Source organism: Drosophila willistoni (assembly GCF_018902025.1).
Source record: "Drosophila willistoni isolate 14030-0811.24 chromosome XR unlocalized genomic scaffold, UCI_dwil_1.1 Seg143, whole genome shotgun sequence".
NCBI classification, from domain to species: domain Eukaryota; kingdom Metazoa; phylum Arthropoda; class Insecta; order Diptera; family Drosophilidae; genus Drosophila; species Drosophila willistoni.
Genome location: NW_025814056.1, coordinates 294,751 through 310,211, shown reverse-complemented (window position 1 = coordinate 310,211; position 15,461 = coordinate 294,751). Strand labels below are relative to the sequence as shown.

Below are 15,461 nucleotides of genomic sequence, written 5' to 3'. Positions count from 1 at the left end.
GATGCTTCCATCGAGTTGCGACCCCCTTGCATGTTGCATGTTCAACAGAGCCACTGGCTAAAAGAAATTCGATATATCGACATCGAAAAATTCCCATCGATTTATCGCACTCCATCGGTTCCATCGATAATATCGATGATGAAAACGAGTAATCCGCTCATCTCTATCAGTATTCTATCGACGTCGTTGAAGTTCGTGCGCTCCGTGTGTGTGATTTTTTTTTCTGCAAAAATCTTAATTGAAAAATGGCCCAATAAAACTGAGAAAGGTGAATGGAAACAAACTAATTCTGAATTAAACTTGATCTCAATTAATGAAAAAATCAGTGTGGGTGTGGGTTTCCCACAAAGTGTCATAAAATAACAACTGTGTATCTGTATCTGTTCTTGGGTCTAGTCTGGCCTGGACACTAAAAAAAAAAGCAAACAAAGAAAGAAGTGTTTTTTTACAAGAAGCAGTAGAAGCAGCATCACGGTAGCAAGGGCGGGGGCTAAAAAATGCATAAAACAAAACGAATAAAATAACAAAAGAAATATAATGAAAGACAGTATTGTGTATTGTGTTTGTTTCTGCCTGTGTGTGTGTAAACAAATGTGTTTCTGCATTCGTTTAATTCTTGTGCTAGTCTTTCCCTTCTCTCGCTCACTTTCCTTTGCTCTCTTTCGCTCTTTCTGCATCTTCCCATTGCGTTTGCACACCAATTAGGACAGGGACGTGCCACTGGAATCTGTATTGGAGGTGAATGCTTGGGTGGCTGGTTGTGAGTAGGTGGAGCGGGGGGAAAGGTCGGCTTGGCCTCGCAACATTCTGCATTGCCAATGTTTGCTTTTTTTTTTGTCTCATATCTTCTCCGCACCACCCACCACTTGCTTATGGAAATTGTTAAAAAAGAATTTTTTGTTCCGATTTATCTGTTATTGTATGTTTTTAAATTGTTTGTTTTTAATTAGTTGAAATTTTACTGAATTACACAAAAAAAAAAACAAAAAAAAAAATAAACACAAAAACGTGCATATATAGTTATATTTGGTAAATTTGTATCTTTTGACGACAATTCCGGATCGGATTGGATATCTATAGCCTTAAACACAGACATATGCATGTGCATTATACGTAATTAACTGTTAATATCCTGTGTATATCCAAAATTTGTTGTTTATATATATATATTTATACAGATGTATATATATATTAGTCAAACAATAATTGCTGCAGCTGGAATATAACCCAACCAAGTGAGTGCACGTTATGCTGGGCACGCCCACTGTCCCGAATTCTATATCATTTCATCCACCTCTCCCCCTAACCCTTTTGTTTGTTTGCATCTGTAAGTGTGTGTGTGTGTCTCAGTCGTAAGTAAGCTGGAGCTCGAGCTTCTTTCTGGCATTGGGTAGCTAATTGGATTTGGAAGTTGTTGTTGTTCTTATTCTTGTCCCATCCTCATCATCATCATCCAAAAGCCAACTTAATTGGCTTAGGAAAAAAAAAGAAGAGAATTGTTTTCCCTATTGGGTGAGTGAGTGTCGCAATGCGGTGGGAGGTGGAGAAGGAGTGCGACTAAAAATTGAACTTGTTTATTTCAATTTACTGAAATTATTTCAATTGCCAGGCCACATTTCTGTGCATGATCACTAATTCTCATCTCTCTTTCGCTCTCACTCTCTCTCTCCCTCTCTCTCAATTACTCGCACTCTGTGTTTGATTTAGTTTCTGTTGTTTTTTTTCACCCACTTGATTTACCGTTAAAAGTAGCTCTCTAACAGCGTACAACGACCATAATTAATTTATCGCACTGCTTTGTTGCTTTGATTCACACGGCTCTCTCGCCCTCTCTCACTCCCATTTGTCATCCTGTGATCGAAATTATACAATACCCTTAATCTTTCAAGAAGTTTGCAGACAAAGAATTTTTATCACTTGAGTAAAACATTTAAATATAGTGTATTTTTATTTTTGTCTAGCCTAATATACTCTCACATTTTCAACCTGTTCGATGGAGAGACAGAGAGAGAGAGAGATAGGGAGCATAAAAAAGAAACTATGTATGTAGGTATACTGCGCTTCCGCAGCAGCCACCGCAGGTACACACAGACAAAACACACACACAGATACATGCATAGACACATCCCTGACCTGTGTTAGATACATATTAGTTATGATATATACAACAAGAGCAATGGAGTAGTCAGCAGAGTGCTAGTTAGAGCTCGAGCCAGTGGCCGCCTGTCTATGTCTATATGTATGTATTTATAGCTAGACTCACACACATACACACTTAGATATATACATACGTACATATGTGAAACGCTTGCATGGGGCCCTTTCGTTCAAGTTACAGAGGAATTTCTTTAAAGCGAAAATGATTCTTAAATATTTATACAAAAAAATAATAACAATCAGTTGACGAAAGCGAGAACAATTGAAATTGTTTATAAAAATGTTTGAATTTCCCAATAAATCATAAAATAAACCAAGGGATATCCAATTATTCAGTGGCTACTGTAGTGTGTACCATGTGAAGTTCTTCCGTTCAGATCGTCCCAGTTTCACATGACTCTCTCTCCCTTTCTCGCCTCTCGTCACTTCTTACAATTCTTCCACTTCAAACCATTTGAGTGAGCATGTGTCTGGTGTATGTGTATACTTCCTCTCATCTTGTTTTTTGGTGATACATTTTGAAAAGCTTAACGCTTTGTCTGTCTCTCTGGCTATTCGAGTTCGGTTACTTACTTTTTTGATTTAACAAAAGTTCTTTGTGCCAATTCAGTTTTTTGCTTTCTTGATTAGCTTCCCCGTTTTGGAGATGTGAGGTGAGTCACATTGGCTTAACGAATTTCTCTTCGCTATTTCTCGCTGTACCGGTTTTTCCTGCAATATTTATTACTACTTATTTTTATGTACATATATATTTTTTGTTATTTTGCTTTTGTTGTTTCACTATATTTATTTCTTGCTTGAAATGTCAGTTTCTTGGATTAGCATCGTCTCACTGACTAAAAAAGTTGCCTTAAAATGCGTACCCAAATATGGCTGGTATTTGGGACTCTGGTTAAATTGATGTGCGACCTGAATTGTGCCTTAAGTTTATTTTTAAATATAACATATGACCAACTCTGGCTTATTCAGTCTAATTACGATTACGATTACCGTCAACCACAAAGATTTAATAAAGAATAAATATGTACATACATTTTGTAGTTTAATCACGATTGCTTGATTCCCTTTTCTTTTTTCTCAAGTCAGCAGGTGCAATAACCCGAAAACTTAATGATCAAACTCTTTCAACTCCTTTTTGACACATGAACTCACTTTTTCAATGAACCAGCATCATTATACCCTTGCAAAAAGCGTATATTAATTTTGGTCAGAAGTGTGCAACGCATAGAAGGAAGCATCTCCGACCATATAAATGAATATATATTCTTGATCAGAACGACTCGACGAGTTCAAATAGACATGTTCGTCCGTCCGTCTGTCAGTGATCAGTGCAAACTCCTAGACTGTAGCTACAGAGCTGAAATTTTGCATGAAGGCTTGTATATAGTACACCGGATGTGTATCTCGGATTCAGCCGGATCGGACCACTATCATATAGCTCCCATACAAACGGCAAAGTCACAAACATTGACTTCTCAATAACTTCGGTTTTTCCTATGCTAAGATTGAAGGCCGTTCTTTCGCCTTTTTAGATAAAACGTTTTTCCACTTTGATGACTTTGATTGGCTATAGGCAAGAAAAAAAAGAATCTTAAATTTTATTGCATACAGGCGTCTCTTCTGTCTAACTATAAAATTTATCAAATAATACGATGCAGAAGTGACCAAAATTTAAAAAGATCGGCTAATACATAACATATTAAGAAATGTTCAATTACGATTTCGTTAACGCAGTTTCCAGAAAACGTCAAGTCAAAGCAGACATGCTGCTCATCTGTTTTGAAATAGAGAATTTTCTATATTCTAGAATCTAGATTTATTGATGTATTTTTTTTTTAAAGTAAATTTTCTAAACCCCTTAACTTTTCAGAATGAAACTTATTTAGCTTGATTGCCTTAGCTTTGTTTTTCATAGAATAGTATTTGTATTAAATATTTGTTTATAGTTTTACGTCTTCAGCAGAAAATTTATTTAGAGAAATTTTTCACACATGTTTCTTTCTCAATTATTTGCAAGAGGTGTAAACTGAGATAAGGAGAAGTCATTGTATACCATATATATATATATATATATGACAAAGACTGACATCTCTCTGCTGACTCAGAATCAACAATTATAATCTATTTGAATTTTATGAGTTCATATAATTTTGCACTTGTGTGTTGTTGGTGTGGGTGACTGTGACTAAATGCAATAAGTGAACGATTCAAATGATTGCATATACGCTGATTACTTCTTTGCAGCAGCCGAAATAAGAAAAAAAACAACAAAAAAAACAGTCATAACGAGAGTTGTCCTAGTCAGTGCGCATGTCCCTATCATCATGTATGAGAAGAGCTGCAAAATGTTTGGTTTTTTGGGTTATTTTGTTTTTTGTTTTAATTTTGGACTATTTTTGGTTTGTTTTTTTGCTGCAAACAGCTACCTGCAAATGCCGGCACATGCCACCTCAGGCATTTAAGTTAAGTCGTCGTCGTCACTACATCCATCCAACCATCCATCTCCAACAAGCATCAGTTGTTGTCGTCGCTGTGTTTTGGGGCTCCTTCCAGCAGCATCAGCAGCATGGTTTTTGCTGTCGTCAACCCGTGTGGTGTCAAGGCCGTTTGTGTGCCTCCTCCTGTAAGATGGTATACAGATTTTTCTGCAAAGCAGCAGAAGCAGCGGCAGCAACCCAAATGGCAGGAGCATAAGCATCATCCAGTTTGTTCAGTCCACTCCAGTCCAGTTTGGTTTAGTCTTTGGTTAATCGGTTGTTATTCGGTGTCTGTCGCACACGCGGCGTATACGCAATTAAAATCACACTTCAGGTCAGTGTGTTGGACTGTGAAGCTCACACACTTTGTCTATCTATTTTTACCACAGCCATTAAGTCCGACAGCACTGGAAATTGAGCATAAAAACAAACTTAAGGCGAGATAAGTAGGCGGCAAATGCAGTGCTCCAAATAATGTGTCTGTGCGTGTGTGTGTGTGTGTGTGTGTGTGTGTGTGCGTGTGTGTGTGCGTGTATTGCGACAAATTCTGTGGTGGTCAGACGTCGGGGCAAGGCAAACATAAATGTAATCAACCGCCTTGAATGGTTTGCCTTTCCTTCGTCTCGCCTCGACTCTTCCCCTGCTCCCTGCCCCTCTGCCTCTCGCTCTTGGCTCTGACAACTCTATTACTGTCCGGTACGGTCATAAAGTTCATTAAACTTTACTTCTGCTTCTTCTCTTTTTATGCACGACATTGGTCATACCAAGACTAATACAAGAAGCGAGGGCCTTCATCATGATGATTATGATGATGATAGTTGTTTTATTTTAACCTCCATACAAAATGTTCACAGATGTCATGTATAATGTCAAACTGAGCACACACACACACACACAGAGAGCAGATGTTTCATACCTTAAATGATAATCCAAAATTATGGTAATCATTGTTTTTGTAAAATATTTATATTTATTCTTATTCTTTAAGTCATGCGCCCTTCTAGTGTGGGTCACAATATGATTCTCTTTCGTTTTTGTAAAGTTTCAATTTGTATACAATTTTGGTTAGTTTTAAGCTTGCTTTTAAAAGGATTATTATCCAAATGATTTTAAAACTACAAACCTAACGTCTCTAAATTTCGAAGCTAATTTCTCTCACTTTATAATAAGTTCTGATTTCCTATATTTAATGTATAAGAAATCTATCTGTGATTTGTAAATTTAAACCATGCCTAATATATCTTTTTCAAGGATATCTTATCAAATTTTATTTTAATATTAATGAAATACACATTACACTTTTGTCAGTTTTTGGAAATTTTAACTTATTACATCACCAGCAAACATTTTTTTTTGAAGTTTTGATAACAGAACTTCTTAGAATGCTTATCAATATATTTCTTTGAATTTTAAAAAGTTCTAATTTGCAAACGATGTGTTTTATATCAAGTCTATTTTCATCTAGAGATTTTCAAATCTTTATTTTGCCCTTGCAATGACTCAGTCCGATTTAGATGTATATATAATTTACATTATAAAACTGCATTAGATTACTCAGTGAGAGAGAGTTTCTAACTATATGTACCTTATACATTTGCTTATCTGAATGATGATAAGGTTAGAATATTTCCGGCTAACAGGTAAATTCTGTGTGTTTGCCGCTTGGCTGATCATGGCCTCGGTGGCGCAGTTGGCAGCGCGTAAGTCTCATAATCTTAAGGTCGTGAGTTCGAGCCTCACCCGGGGCATGTAATTTTTTTTATTTTTTTTTTGCTTTACTTCTTTTATTTTTATTTTGAAACTAATTTCGCTTATGCTAGCATTTTTTTTATTATGTAATTATGCACAAGCGAATACCGCACAGTGGTACACATATGAAGAAATTCATTACATATTTTTTAATTTATTTAAATATTTTTTTTAAAGGTAGATCAAAAAAATTGCTTTAATTTAATGTTATTTTTTAATTCATAACATTTTTCTTTTTATTAAAAACTTAAGATTTGACAAAATCTGTAGAAAATCTATTAAGACAATAGGAAAATGTTTCAATGTTGAATATTTTCTAACGTCAAATCTATACAAATTTAACCACTGTGCGGCGGTGGCAAGTGCATGAGTCATTAGAGCGACCCCCGGTGGTGTTTTGGTGGTTTGTGGTTGGCTGGTGCATTCAACTTTTGGTAAATGTTTAATGATAGATGGCGACAGGTTCAGGTTCTCTGTGCCACCTAGAGGCTGCTGTGCCTTTTTATCCCTCTCTTTCTCTGACTCTCTGAGTTTGTCTCTTGCCATACAGCTTGAGTTTTGCAATCCTTTTTTATGCATTTAGCGCCACGCCTTACGATTGCTTTGCCGTTTATTGGCCTTAATTGATGTCAAGTGATGGTTGATGTGTTTTGTGTCCTGCAGAGCGATGTAGAACCAAGCCCAAGCCCAAGATACTATTAACATCATTCACGGGTTATGCTTAATTTTCTTAAGCGAGCTAAGAGCGAAATGGGATTGGATTTTTGTAAGAAACGTATTTTAGTGCCCTGGCACGCATTTATAATTAGGTCAAGACATGCCAACATCCCATTTCAGGGAGTGGGCCCGGAGCAGCCTTCCGTTTGCAAGTTTCTTTTGCTTATTTCTAATGCTAAATTTAATTTCCATTCGACTCTTGCAGGCAACTGACGCGTGAAATGGGTGCGCGTTATCACATGCACAAGGAGACCACGATCATCAGAAGCAGCAGCACAAGCACCAACAGCCGCAGCAGCACTGTGTGTTAAGAGTGTCGAAAGTGTAGTGTAGTGACGTGTGTAATTGAGTGACGAACGCATCTGAAGAGAAAGGGTAGAAGCTAGCAGCACAATGACTCAAGTCCTTGACGACCCTCAGCCGCAAGCTGAGGCAAAATGCAAAACAAAACGGGCTCACAAGCGACGACAGCGACGAAAGCGTCGTCAGATTGCTTATCTAGCCATATGCAGTTTAAGTGTGGCTGTATTTGGCTTTATTTTGGCCACTTTAATACGGCCAAGTGCCGCTCAGATTAATGGAAAACAAACGGTAGCAGTAGCATCACCGGCAGATAATAAGGGAATATCCAGAGATACAGGCAGTAGCAAACAGAAATCCGCAGATGCACCAGCATATTGGCGCAAAGGCTATTCAGGTCATGGCACAACACACGAACAACAGGGGCAGGTCCATTGGCCGCCAGTGGAATTCACACCATATAAATCGAAAGCCAACTATACAAAGGATACATGGTCTAGCTCTACGGCCATGAGCCCTATATATAATTTCACGCACTTTCTATACGATTCCATACTGACATATGAGCCAGCCTTACCGCCAGGTAAATATACATACATATATAGAAACTCCTTTAAATAGAAAGTCGTCTAATAACCTTCTTCTATTATCCATTAACAGGTTACATTGTGATTAAGGATAAGGATACGTTGGCACTTGGCCCCAAGGTTGAGCAAAACGATTGGGCTGCCCTTTTGGCCGAGTATTGGCTGATATTGGCATGGGTGTTCTTTCTATTGATACTTATCATTCTGATACCGTTTATAGCGTAAGTTTTTTTTTTTACCAAAAATATACACAAATATCAAATCTGTTTGGCAAGTCAAATTGGGCTTAAACTATAACATTTTGTATATAGACTTGAGTAGAATCAGGAGTGTCCTTTTCACTCGTCTTTTTCCGAAATTGAAATGATTAATATCGCGAGAGCTGTGATTTTATTATAAGTAATGGTTTAGTCTAGAGTTTGCTTAATTCGGTTTGTTTTGCATTTTAATTACCATTGAGTTTTATTTTCTCTACTTGTTACAGTGTCTGTTATTGCTGCTTTTGCTGCTGTCGCCGATGTCGGCAAGGATGTCCGCCTTGTACTAGCAAACAGGATGCCCGAAGACGTTGCTGCTGTGGCATTTTGCTGCTCCTACTAATCATTGGCTTAATGTAAGTTCAGATTGGCACTCTTTACATTTTTTGCTTTTTACTAAAGAGTTTTTGGTCTTATTATTTTTTGAATATAGTTTTGGTATCATCATTGCCTTCGCCACGAATAGAATGCTCAATCAGGGCTTTGAGGATACAACCACTACAATTCGTCGTGGTAGCGAAGACACTTGCACATTCCTCAGGGATGTATCAAATCACATTTACCATTTGTTTGTCTACAACTATGAAGAGGTGGAAACTCATTTGATTGACTCCTTAAATAGTATGTATATTAATGTATAGTTAAATTTACTTTTAACTTAACTTGATGAAACTTGTTTTGTTTTTTTTTTTTTTTTTTTTTCAAAATCTCTAGATGCTCATAAACATATATTCCTGGATCTGGCGGATACCTCAGAGAGCAGTGCTTTATCTGAGCTGGAGCGCATCTTAGATAATATGCCTGAGGCGTTAGCTTTAATGCGACAGGTGGATAAATTGGAAAAGGATTTGCGTTTCTATGGCTCTCAATTGCGAGATGGTAGATAAAGAATAATCTTAAATTTCAAAACAATGTTTTATCTGTCTCTTTTCATTCATTTTTTCGTAGGTGTTCGCGGTCTCAAACGTGATATTAACTACAATGTAGCCAATTTGTGCAATACACAGCAGTGTCAGAATTTCCTAGAGACCTCAAATATTGAATTAATAGATACATCGAAATGTATACATTTCGATCAGGTGCGTGTGACTAACCAACTAAATGAAGTGGAACCTGACTTAACTAAAAATATATTTGTTATTTTTAGATACCAAATACTACCGTCTATGTAGAGAATATGGCAGAAATAATTCAGGAAAACTATGCTATCATACCGAAAATGGCAATTGAACGTTTACAAACGGTTAACGAAAAGGTTCGAATGGTTATGTCTCATGTGGTGCCGCCATTGATACGTGATGTCCAGGCCGGCAAGGAAATATTCCAAACTCAGGCCACCAATATACGCAACATTATTGATGCTGTATTAAGTGATATACATTTAAATACATTACGCTCGACCAAATCATTTGATGATGTCTATGAAAAGTTTGGCGAAGATCGAAGTCTTGTCAGTGTCATTGTTTGCATGCTGATACTATTGGTAAGTCAGGTTTAGGTATTTATATAATCAATATTGATTTCTTTAAGCCTAAACCTTGAGCTTGAAGTTTTAATTATTTGGTACCTAATGAAATTCTAAAAATATTTTCAGATATTGTTCGTCTTGATTATTGCATTATTGTGTGGCTGCTTTGGTAGGAGACGAAGCGGTTATGGCGATGATTGCTGCAGCAAGGCCACAGGGGCCACATGTTTGCTCCTGTAAGTGATGGAGATGTCTTTAGTTTCGACCAACCCTTAATCCTTGTCCTTTATTGCAGTGCTATCTTATTGATATTCTGCGTATTCTCATTCATCACTCTCGTTGGCCTGCTGTACTTTATGATCGGATTGGTCACATATCAGGGAGGATGTGCACCATGGAGAGATCAGGATCAAAATGCTTTGTTCCGTCAAATAGACTCTGTGATTGATTTAAATCGCTATTTACCCAAAGAAACTAATAGGGATAATGATGAATTGGTCGTACCACCATTCCGGATGTCAAGTGCGATTAAAGCCTGTGAGGCAAATCAATCCATATTCGATATGCTGCGTACCAATAAAATCTATGACATTAATGATATTTCTCGCATATCGGTAATGACCTCGCACGAGAGCGACGATTCCGATCATGGACCCATTTTCAATGAGGATCTCAGCACTGTTGTTTTACTCACAGCTGAAGAGAGGAATCGTCTCAATAAGTTGCGCAATGGCAATTTATCAACGTATCATAGTAGCTTATATATGGAATATCTATGCAAAGAATTTACCCCAATGGATTTACGATCATTGGCTCAAAGTATAGATTCGATGTATAATTCACTCGAATATCCGACATATGCCTGGGCAAAGATACAGTTCTACAATGCGGTCTACAGCATGAGGGCATTCCATGATAATTTCGTGATCAAACTTTCCGGAATTGTGGATAAAATGCGAGAGAATCTAAAGAAAATTGATGAATTAATCTTGTATGAGAATCATGATTTCAATAGCTCAATTACCATACTAGTGGCTGCTGTTCTTAGATCCGAGCACTTTATACAAACACGAGGCAAAGAGTATATCAATTTGCTTGGATCAAATCTAACAGTTGAGTTAACTGAACAAATTGAAGACTATGTCAATATGGTTATCACTGAGAGTAATGACAATGTGGGTCACTGTGCGCCACTTTCCTATATATATTATCGCGGCGTTGATTTGATATGCCATCGGCTGGTCGATCCCATTGTAAGTCCCAAAAAAACAAACTCTACACTCGATTTCAAACTTTAATTTGTCTTTTTTTTTTTGTGTGGTTTTACAGAATGGATTTTGGGTTGGCGTTTTGCTTTGCTCGTTGCTCTTTATACCCATATTATTTGTGGCCCATCGCTTGATGTGTTTGTATAAGAAAATCTATCCTTATATTGCCACTGTCGGTGCTGCAGCAGTTGTAGAGGGCGGGTAGGTTGATATAAATTTTGTTTTGTATGTTTTGTGTTCTGTTTTCAGGCATCACTTTTAACCGCACTTAAATCCACCTTCATCCACTACTAAAACCCAAAAGCTGTCCAGTTTGTACTGGTGCACCTTATACACTGCCACCGATTCTAACATGTGGCGGTGGTCGGCAAACCTCTTGCGCATGCGAAACTAAAAAAACTTCCAGACGTGAACGTGGAGGAGTTGATCACTTTGAACAGTTGAATGAAATTGGAACGTCTATGGAATCATCGGGGGTGGTGACGTCGAATAAATCAAAGAAAGATTAACATGGATTCATTTAGTTGTACTTATGTCTTAATCCCTTCTGCTTATGTGTGGATGGACCAACATGATTAACCTCTCTGTCTCACAATTGTCTCTCATTTCACTGCTAATACCGATCATCATTACGCCTAACGCATGCAGCAGCGACTATTTATACGATGCCTATAGCGAGCGCGATCGCGAGCATGTGCCATTGGCTAAGTAAGAGAGAGAGAGAGATTCGATTTGATCGTTAATTTGAAACTAATATTACTCCCGTTCTCATTCACTCAAATAGTGTGCCAAAGAAACGGCGCAAGGCCTATGAACGACGACGAGAACAGCAGGAATACTATGAGGACGCATCGCCACGACACTCAAGAGCAGCTCGCTCGAACGGCGGTGGTGGCGGCGGCGGTGGAGGTGGAGGAGGCTGTGATGATGCAGCTCCTGGTAGCAGCAATATGCGTTATAACGACATGGCACCCACGTAAGTTAAGAGCCCAAGATCATTATGGTTATCATCTTGAAATCACATCTATTCCATACCATGTAAACATTCCTCCTTTTGAAGGTCTCTATTATGGTAACAACAAACAAAACCTAGCCGCTTAATCTCTTAATTGTAATTTATTTTTAATTTTTGTTTAATTTAGCGCTAAAATTATGGCCATTGATACAAGGCCTAAAGCATTGACGGCAGATGGTTACTTTTAGGCCGTTTAACTCCTTGTTTGCCAGTTGCCAGTTGCTACACTTGGTCTTTGGTAATGTGTACGCCACCCATAATAACACTCAATTTGTGTTTGTTTGTGTTCAGATAAGACTCGCATCTCGAGTTCAAATAAAACTGGACTAACACGTGCGAAATTTCCTAAATAAAAGGCTCTCCAAACAAATTATTAGTAAATTGGACTTAACCACTGACTGACTAATTGTAAGACTAAACCTAGCAGCGCTTTATATCCATATAGAAACGATCACTTAACTTAAAGAATATACATATGTAGGGTAAACTGAGAGACGGATAATAACGTCTAAAAGTTTGTTTTCTTTAGAGATTAAGAAGAATATAATGGGGAAAACGTTTTTAATTGAATTTAATTAATAATATTTAAAAACGAAACAAAGGCAGACTGGTTGTGGGATTGATTCAAAATGAATTCATTTGTTTTCTGTGCTTCTTTTCCTGTAGACGTCACGTATATACTTCAAATGTCCAGCTGTTTATTGTTCATTGTTATATACCTATATAAATATATATAGATATATGTATAGCTTGTAAAACCAATGTCGCCGTTATCTATAACTATGGATTCAAAGCCAAGAACACTAACTGAATCCATAAATTCATCCATACATGCATACACACATACATAAAAACATTGTCATCATCAAAGTGTTATCTTTTCATCGAAAAAAGGGCTATAATGCTCGATAAGAATCGATGTTTCTACTAAAAACAAATTTAGCAATAGTGAGTAAGAAAGAGAGAAAGAGACTGATAGAAAAAGGAGGAGGCAGTGTGTTGTTCGTGATTTTCTTCTTTCGTTATTACTACTTATATTTGTTAATATATTTATTTAATATATACCTTAATATAACTATTTGTCCACTTACTAAGATAACTTTGATTTGATTTGACAGGCACTGGGACCATGAGCCGCCACGCTATCATAATCCGCCAGCAGCACCACCTTCATCCGAATATGAGCGTCCACCACCATACTATTATCCGGGCGCCTCTGAGCAGGATTAAATCAAATGAAATCAAATCGTTCGGACTTGGGCGCAAACAGCTTTAGAGGGGGAAGGAGACCAGAAAGTGGCAACAAGAATGCAGAAAGATGCAAGAATTTAATTTTTAATACCAAAACTTGAGTTTCGCTCTATATAAACCCTATCCCTATTATTGAGACTGTACTTTAAGTTAATGATACCCTAAAACAAAACAAAAAAGAAACAAACAAAAAAAGAACACAAAAACAAAAATCAAGAAAACAACATTATGATGATTGTCATTTAAATTAAGTCGTAGGTCATTATTTTCTGTTAACCATATATTGATTCGTTTCTTCTGTTTTGTTTAACCAAATGCCATCGATCTAAAACACACAAGAGCGAATGAGTAATGCAAACGATCTAGTATTAAGCGCGGGCCGAAGCAACAAATAATGAAATAATGCATCTAGTGAAAAGTTATAAAAACGCAAACAAGAAAAAAAAAACAAAGCAAAAACAACAAAAAACAAAACAAGAATAAGGAAATGAAATGAAATTTATGTTGCCAAACGAATAGCAATCCGATGATGCATTCAAATATTTAAAATGGATTTGCTCATTAACAGAGTCCATAGAGAGAGGGAGAGAGAGAGAGAGAAATCGAGAAAGGGGGATAGATAGCTGTAATCCTCCTCATTTGTCTCAATCTATCTCTCACTCTCGCGCTCTCTTATTATTAAAAGAAGTGGTTGGCCAATAAAGCTCAGAAAAACAAAAAAGAAAAACTTCAAGGAATCTCATAAATTTATAAACTTCTTTCACTTGACACTTCAATCCTTCCTCTCCTTTACACAGAAACACACACAGATACACAAAAGCGCGATAGAGAGGAAGCGATAGTAAGAGTGTGTGAGAATCTAGATTTCCAATATAAAAAAAAACCAACAAACAAACTACCAACTATATATATTAAAAAAGAAAAACTACAATTATTTTATCATTGTAATTTTAAGGGTACAAAAAAAACCCTTAATTTCTCTTCCAAAAAAAACTTTACAACACAAATCAACCCCCCCCCCCAAAAAAAAAAAAAAAAACCAAACCTAAAACAACTAAAGTATATTAACAAATGGATAAATTATTAACAAAACTGCCATTTTAATTTAGACAGCAAGACGACAGTAAACAAAAAACAAAGTGTTAAGATCTGTCTCTCCAGTTTTTCAATGCATTTAATGTATTTATTTTATAAAAAGAAAAGAAAAACAAAAAAAAGAAAACCGAGATTCTGAAGTTATATACATACATGTACTTCCTTAAAAACTTGCAGAATCTTATGCACATACACACACACATACCCCATACACCTACATACATAATACTTACGATTAGTATATATATATACAAATATATATATAACACGTACTCAAACACGTTGTCATAGTTTTTAGTAAGCAGACAAAACCTAATGTGAAAAGAAAAACCCTGCGGCATTTCCACACAATCTAAAGGCAAGAAGCAGCAACATAAAAGATTTCAATATATATATAGTAAATATACATATATATATATATATATATATATACATATAAATCACAAAAAGAAAATACACTCACACGGAGACAACCATTTGAGTTGATTGCATTATAAAATGATTATTATTTTTTTTTTTATATTACTATTAGTATATACATATAGTATATATACATAATATATACGAGTATATAAGTATGTATGTTGTATTTTACATTTTACGTACATTAAATGGTTTTTTGCTTAAGTCAAAAATTTTAATTAAATTTAAATTTTGTGTGGTTTTCCCAGAATTCGACAGCTGGGCTGGATCAATTCTATATCTACATAAATTGTATTCATGGATTCGAAAAAAATATCGATATCAGTAAAATATATACATGTAAGTCTAGTAAAAGTGTGATTATTATTATAAAAGATAAATTTAAAGCTATAGTAGATACAGCAGCTATAGCTACTGAGGGTTTCGGTTGATTCATTTTATGGTTTGGTTTATTTAATACTATTCAGTTAAGTTAACGCTTATTTGGGTAAGATTGTGTTAGGTAGTCTCTTTTTTAAGAGATGAGTAATATTATCTGAACTGAGTTATTCAATATCTTACTTAAGAAGCTTAATACTTGTAGAATGGCCAGAAATTATAATACAGCTTTTTGATTATAAACAAAATTAAAAGGACTACATTTAGGACACACCAGATTGACTAACGAACTCTGATGCCTTTTCAAGTAAGCCAAATT

At 36.2% G+C, this 15,461-nt stretch overlaps 1 protein-coding gene and 1 non-coding gene across 5 annotated transcripts; both read left to right on the top strand.

The window, feature by feature from the left end:
• Positions 1-175: 175 nt before the first annotated feature.
• LOC6646346 (prominin-like protein) lies at positions 176-13,384 on the top strand. 4 transcript variants are annotated; one of them, XM_002068956.4, is made up of 14 exons: positions 176-268; positions 7,306-7,983; positions 8,061-8,208; positions 8,472-8,600; positions 8,678-8,865; positions 8,959-9,123; positions 9,193-9,323; positions 9,392-9,727; positions 9,839-9,948; positions 10,008-10,965; positions 11,042-11,181; positions 11,629-11,688; positions 11,765-11,956; positions 13,114-13,384. In XM_002068956.4, exons 2-14 carry the CDS (start codon positions 7,494-7,496, stop codon positions 13,223-13,225), a joined length of 3,159 nt encoding a protein of 1,052 aa, XP_002068992.1. In that variant the 5' UTR covers positions 176-268; positions 7,306-7,493; the 3' UTR covers positions 13,226-13,384. The 4 variants fall into 4 exon arrangements, with proteins under 4 accessions (XP_002068992.1, XP_023033780.1, XP_023033781.1 ...); XM_023178011.2 differs by lacking the exon at positions 176-268 and adding an exon at positions 1,171-1,235; XM_023178012.2 differs by lacking the exon at positions 11,629-11,688.
• On the top strand, positions 6,310-6,382 carry Trnam-cau. Its single transcript has one exon. It is a non-coding gene; the product is annotated as a tRNA-Met (tRNA).
• Positions 13,385-15,461: the final 2,077 nt, after the last annotated feature.

Coding starts and splice junctions, on each gene's coding strand:
- LOC6646346 (XM_002068956.4), top strand. CDS start 7,494: ATGACTCAAGTCCTTGACGACCCTCAGCCGCAAGCTGAGGCAAAATGC. Junction 8,866..8,958: donor TTTGATTGACTCCTTAAATA/GTATGTATATTA, acceptor CAAAATCTCTAG/ATGCTCATAAACATATATTC. Junction 11,957..13,113: donor TATAACGACATGGCACCCAC/GTAAGTTAAGAG, acceptor TTGATTTGACAG/GCACTGGGACCATGAGCCGC.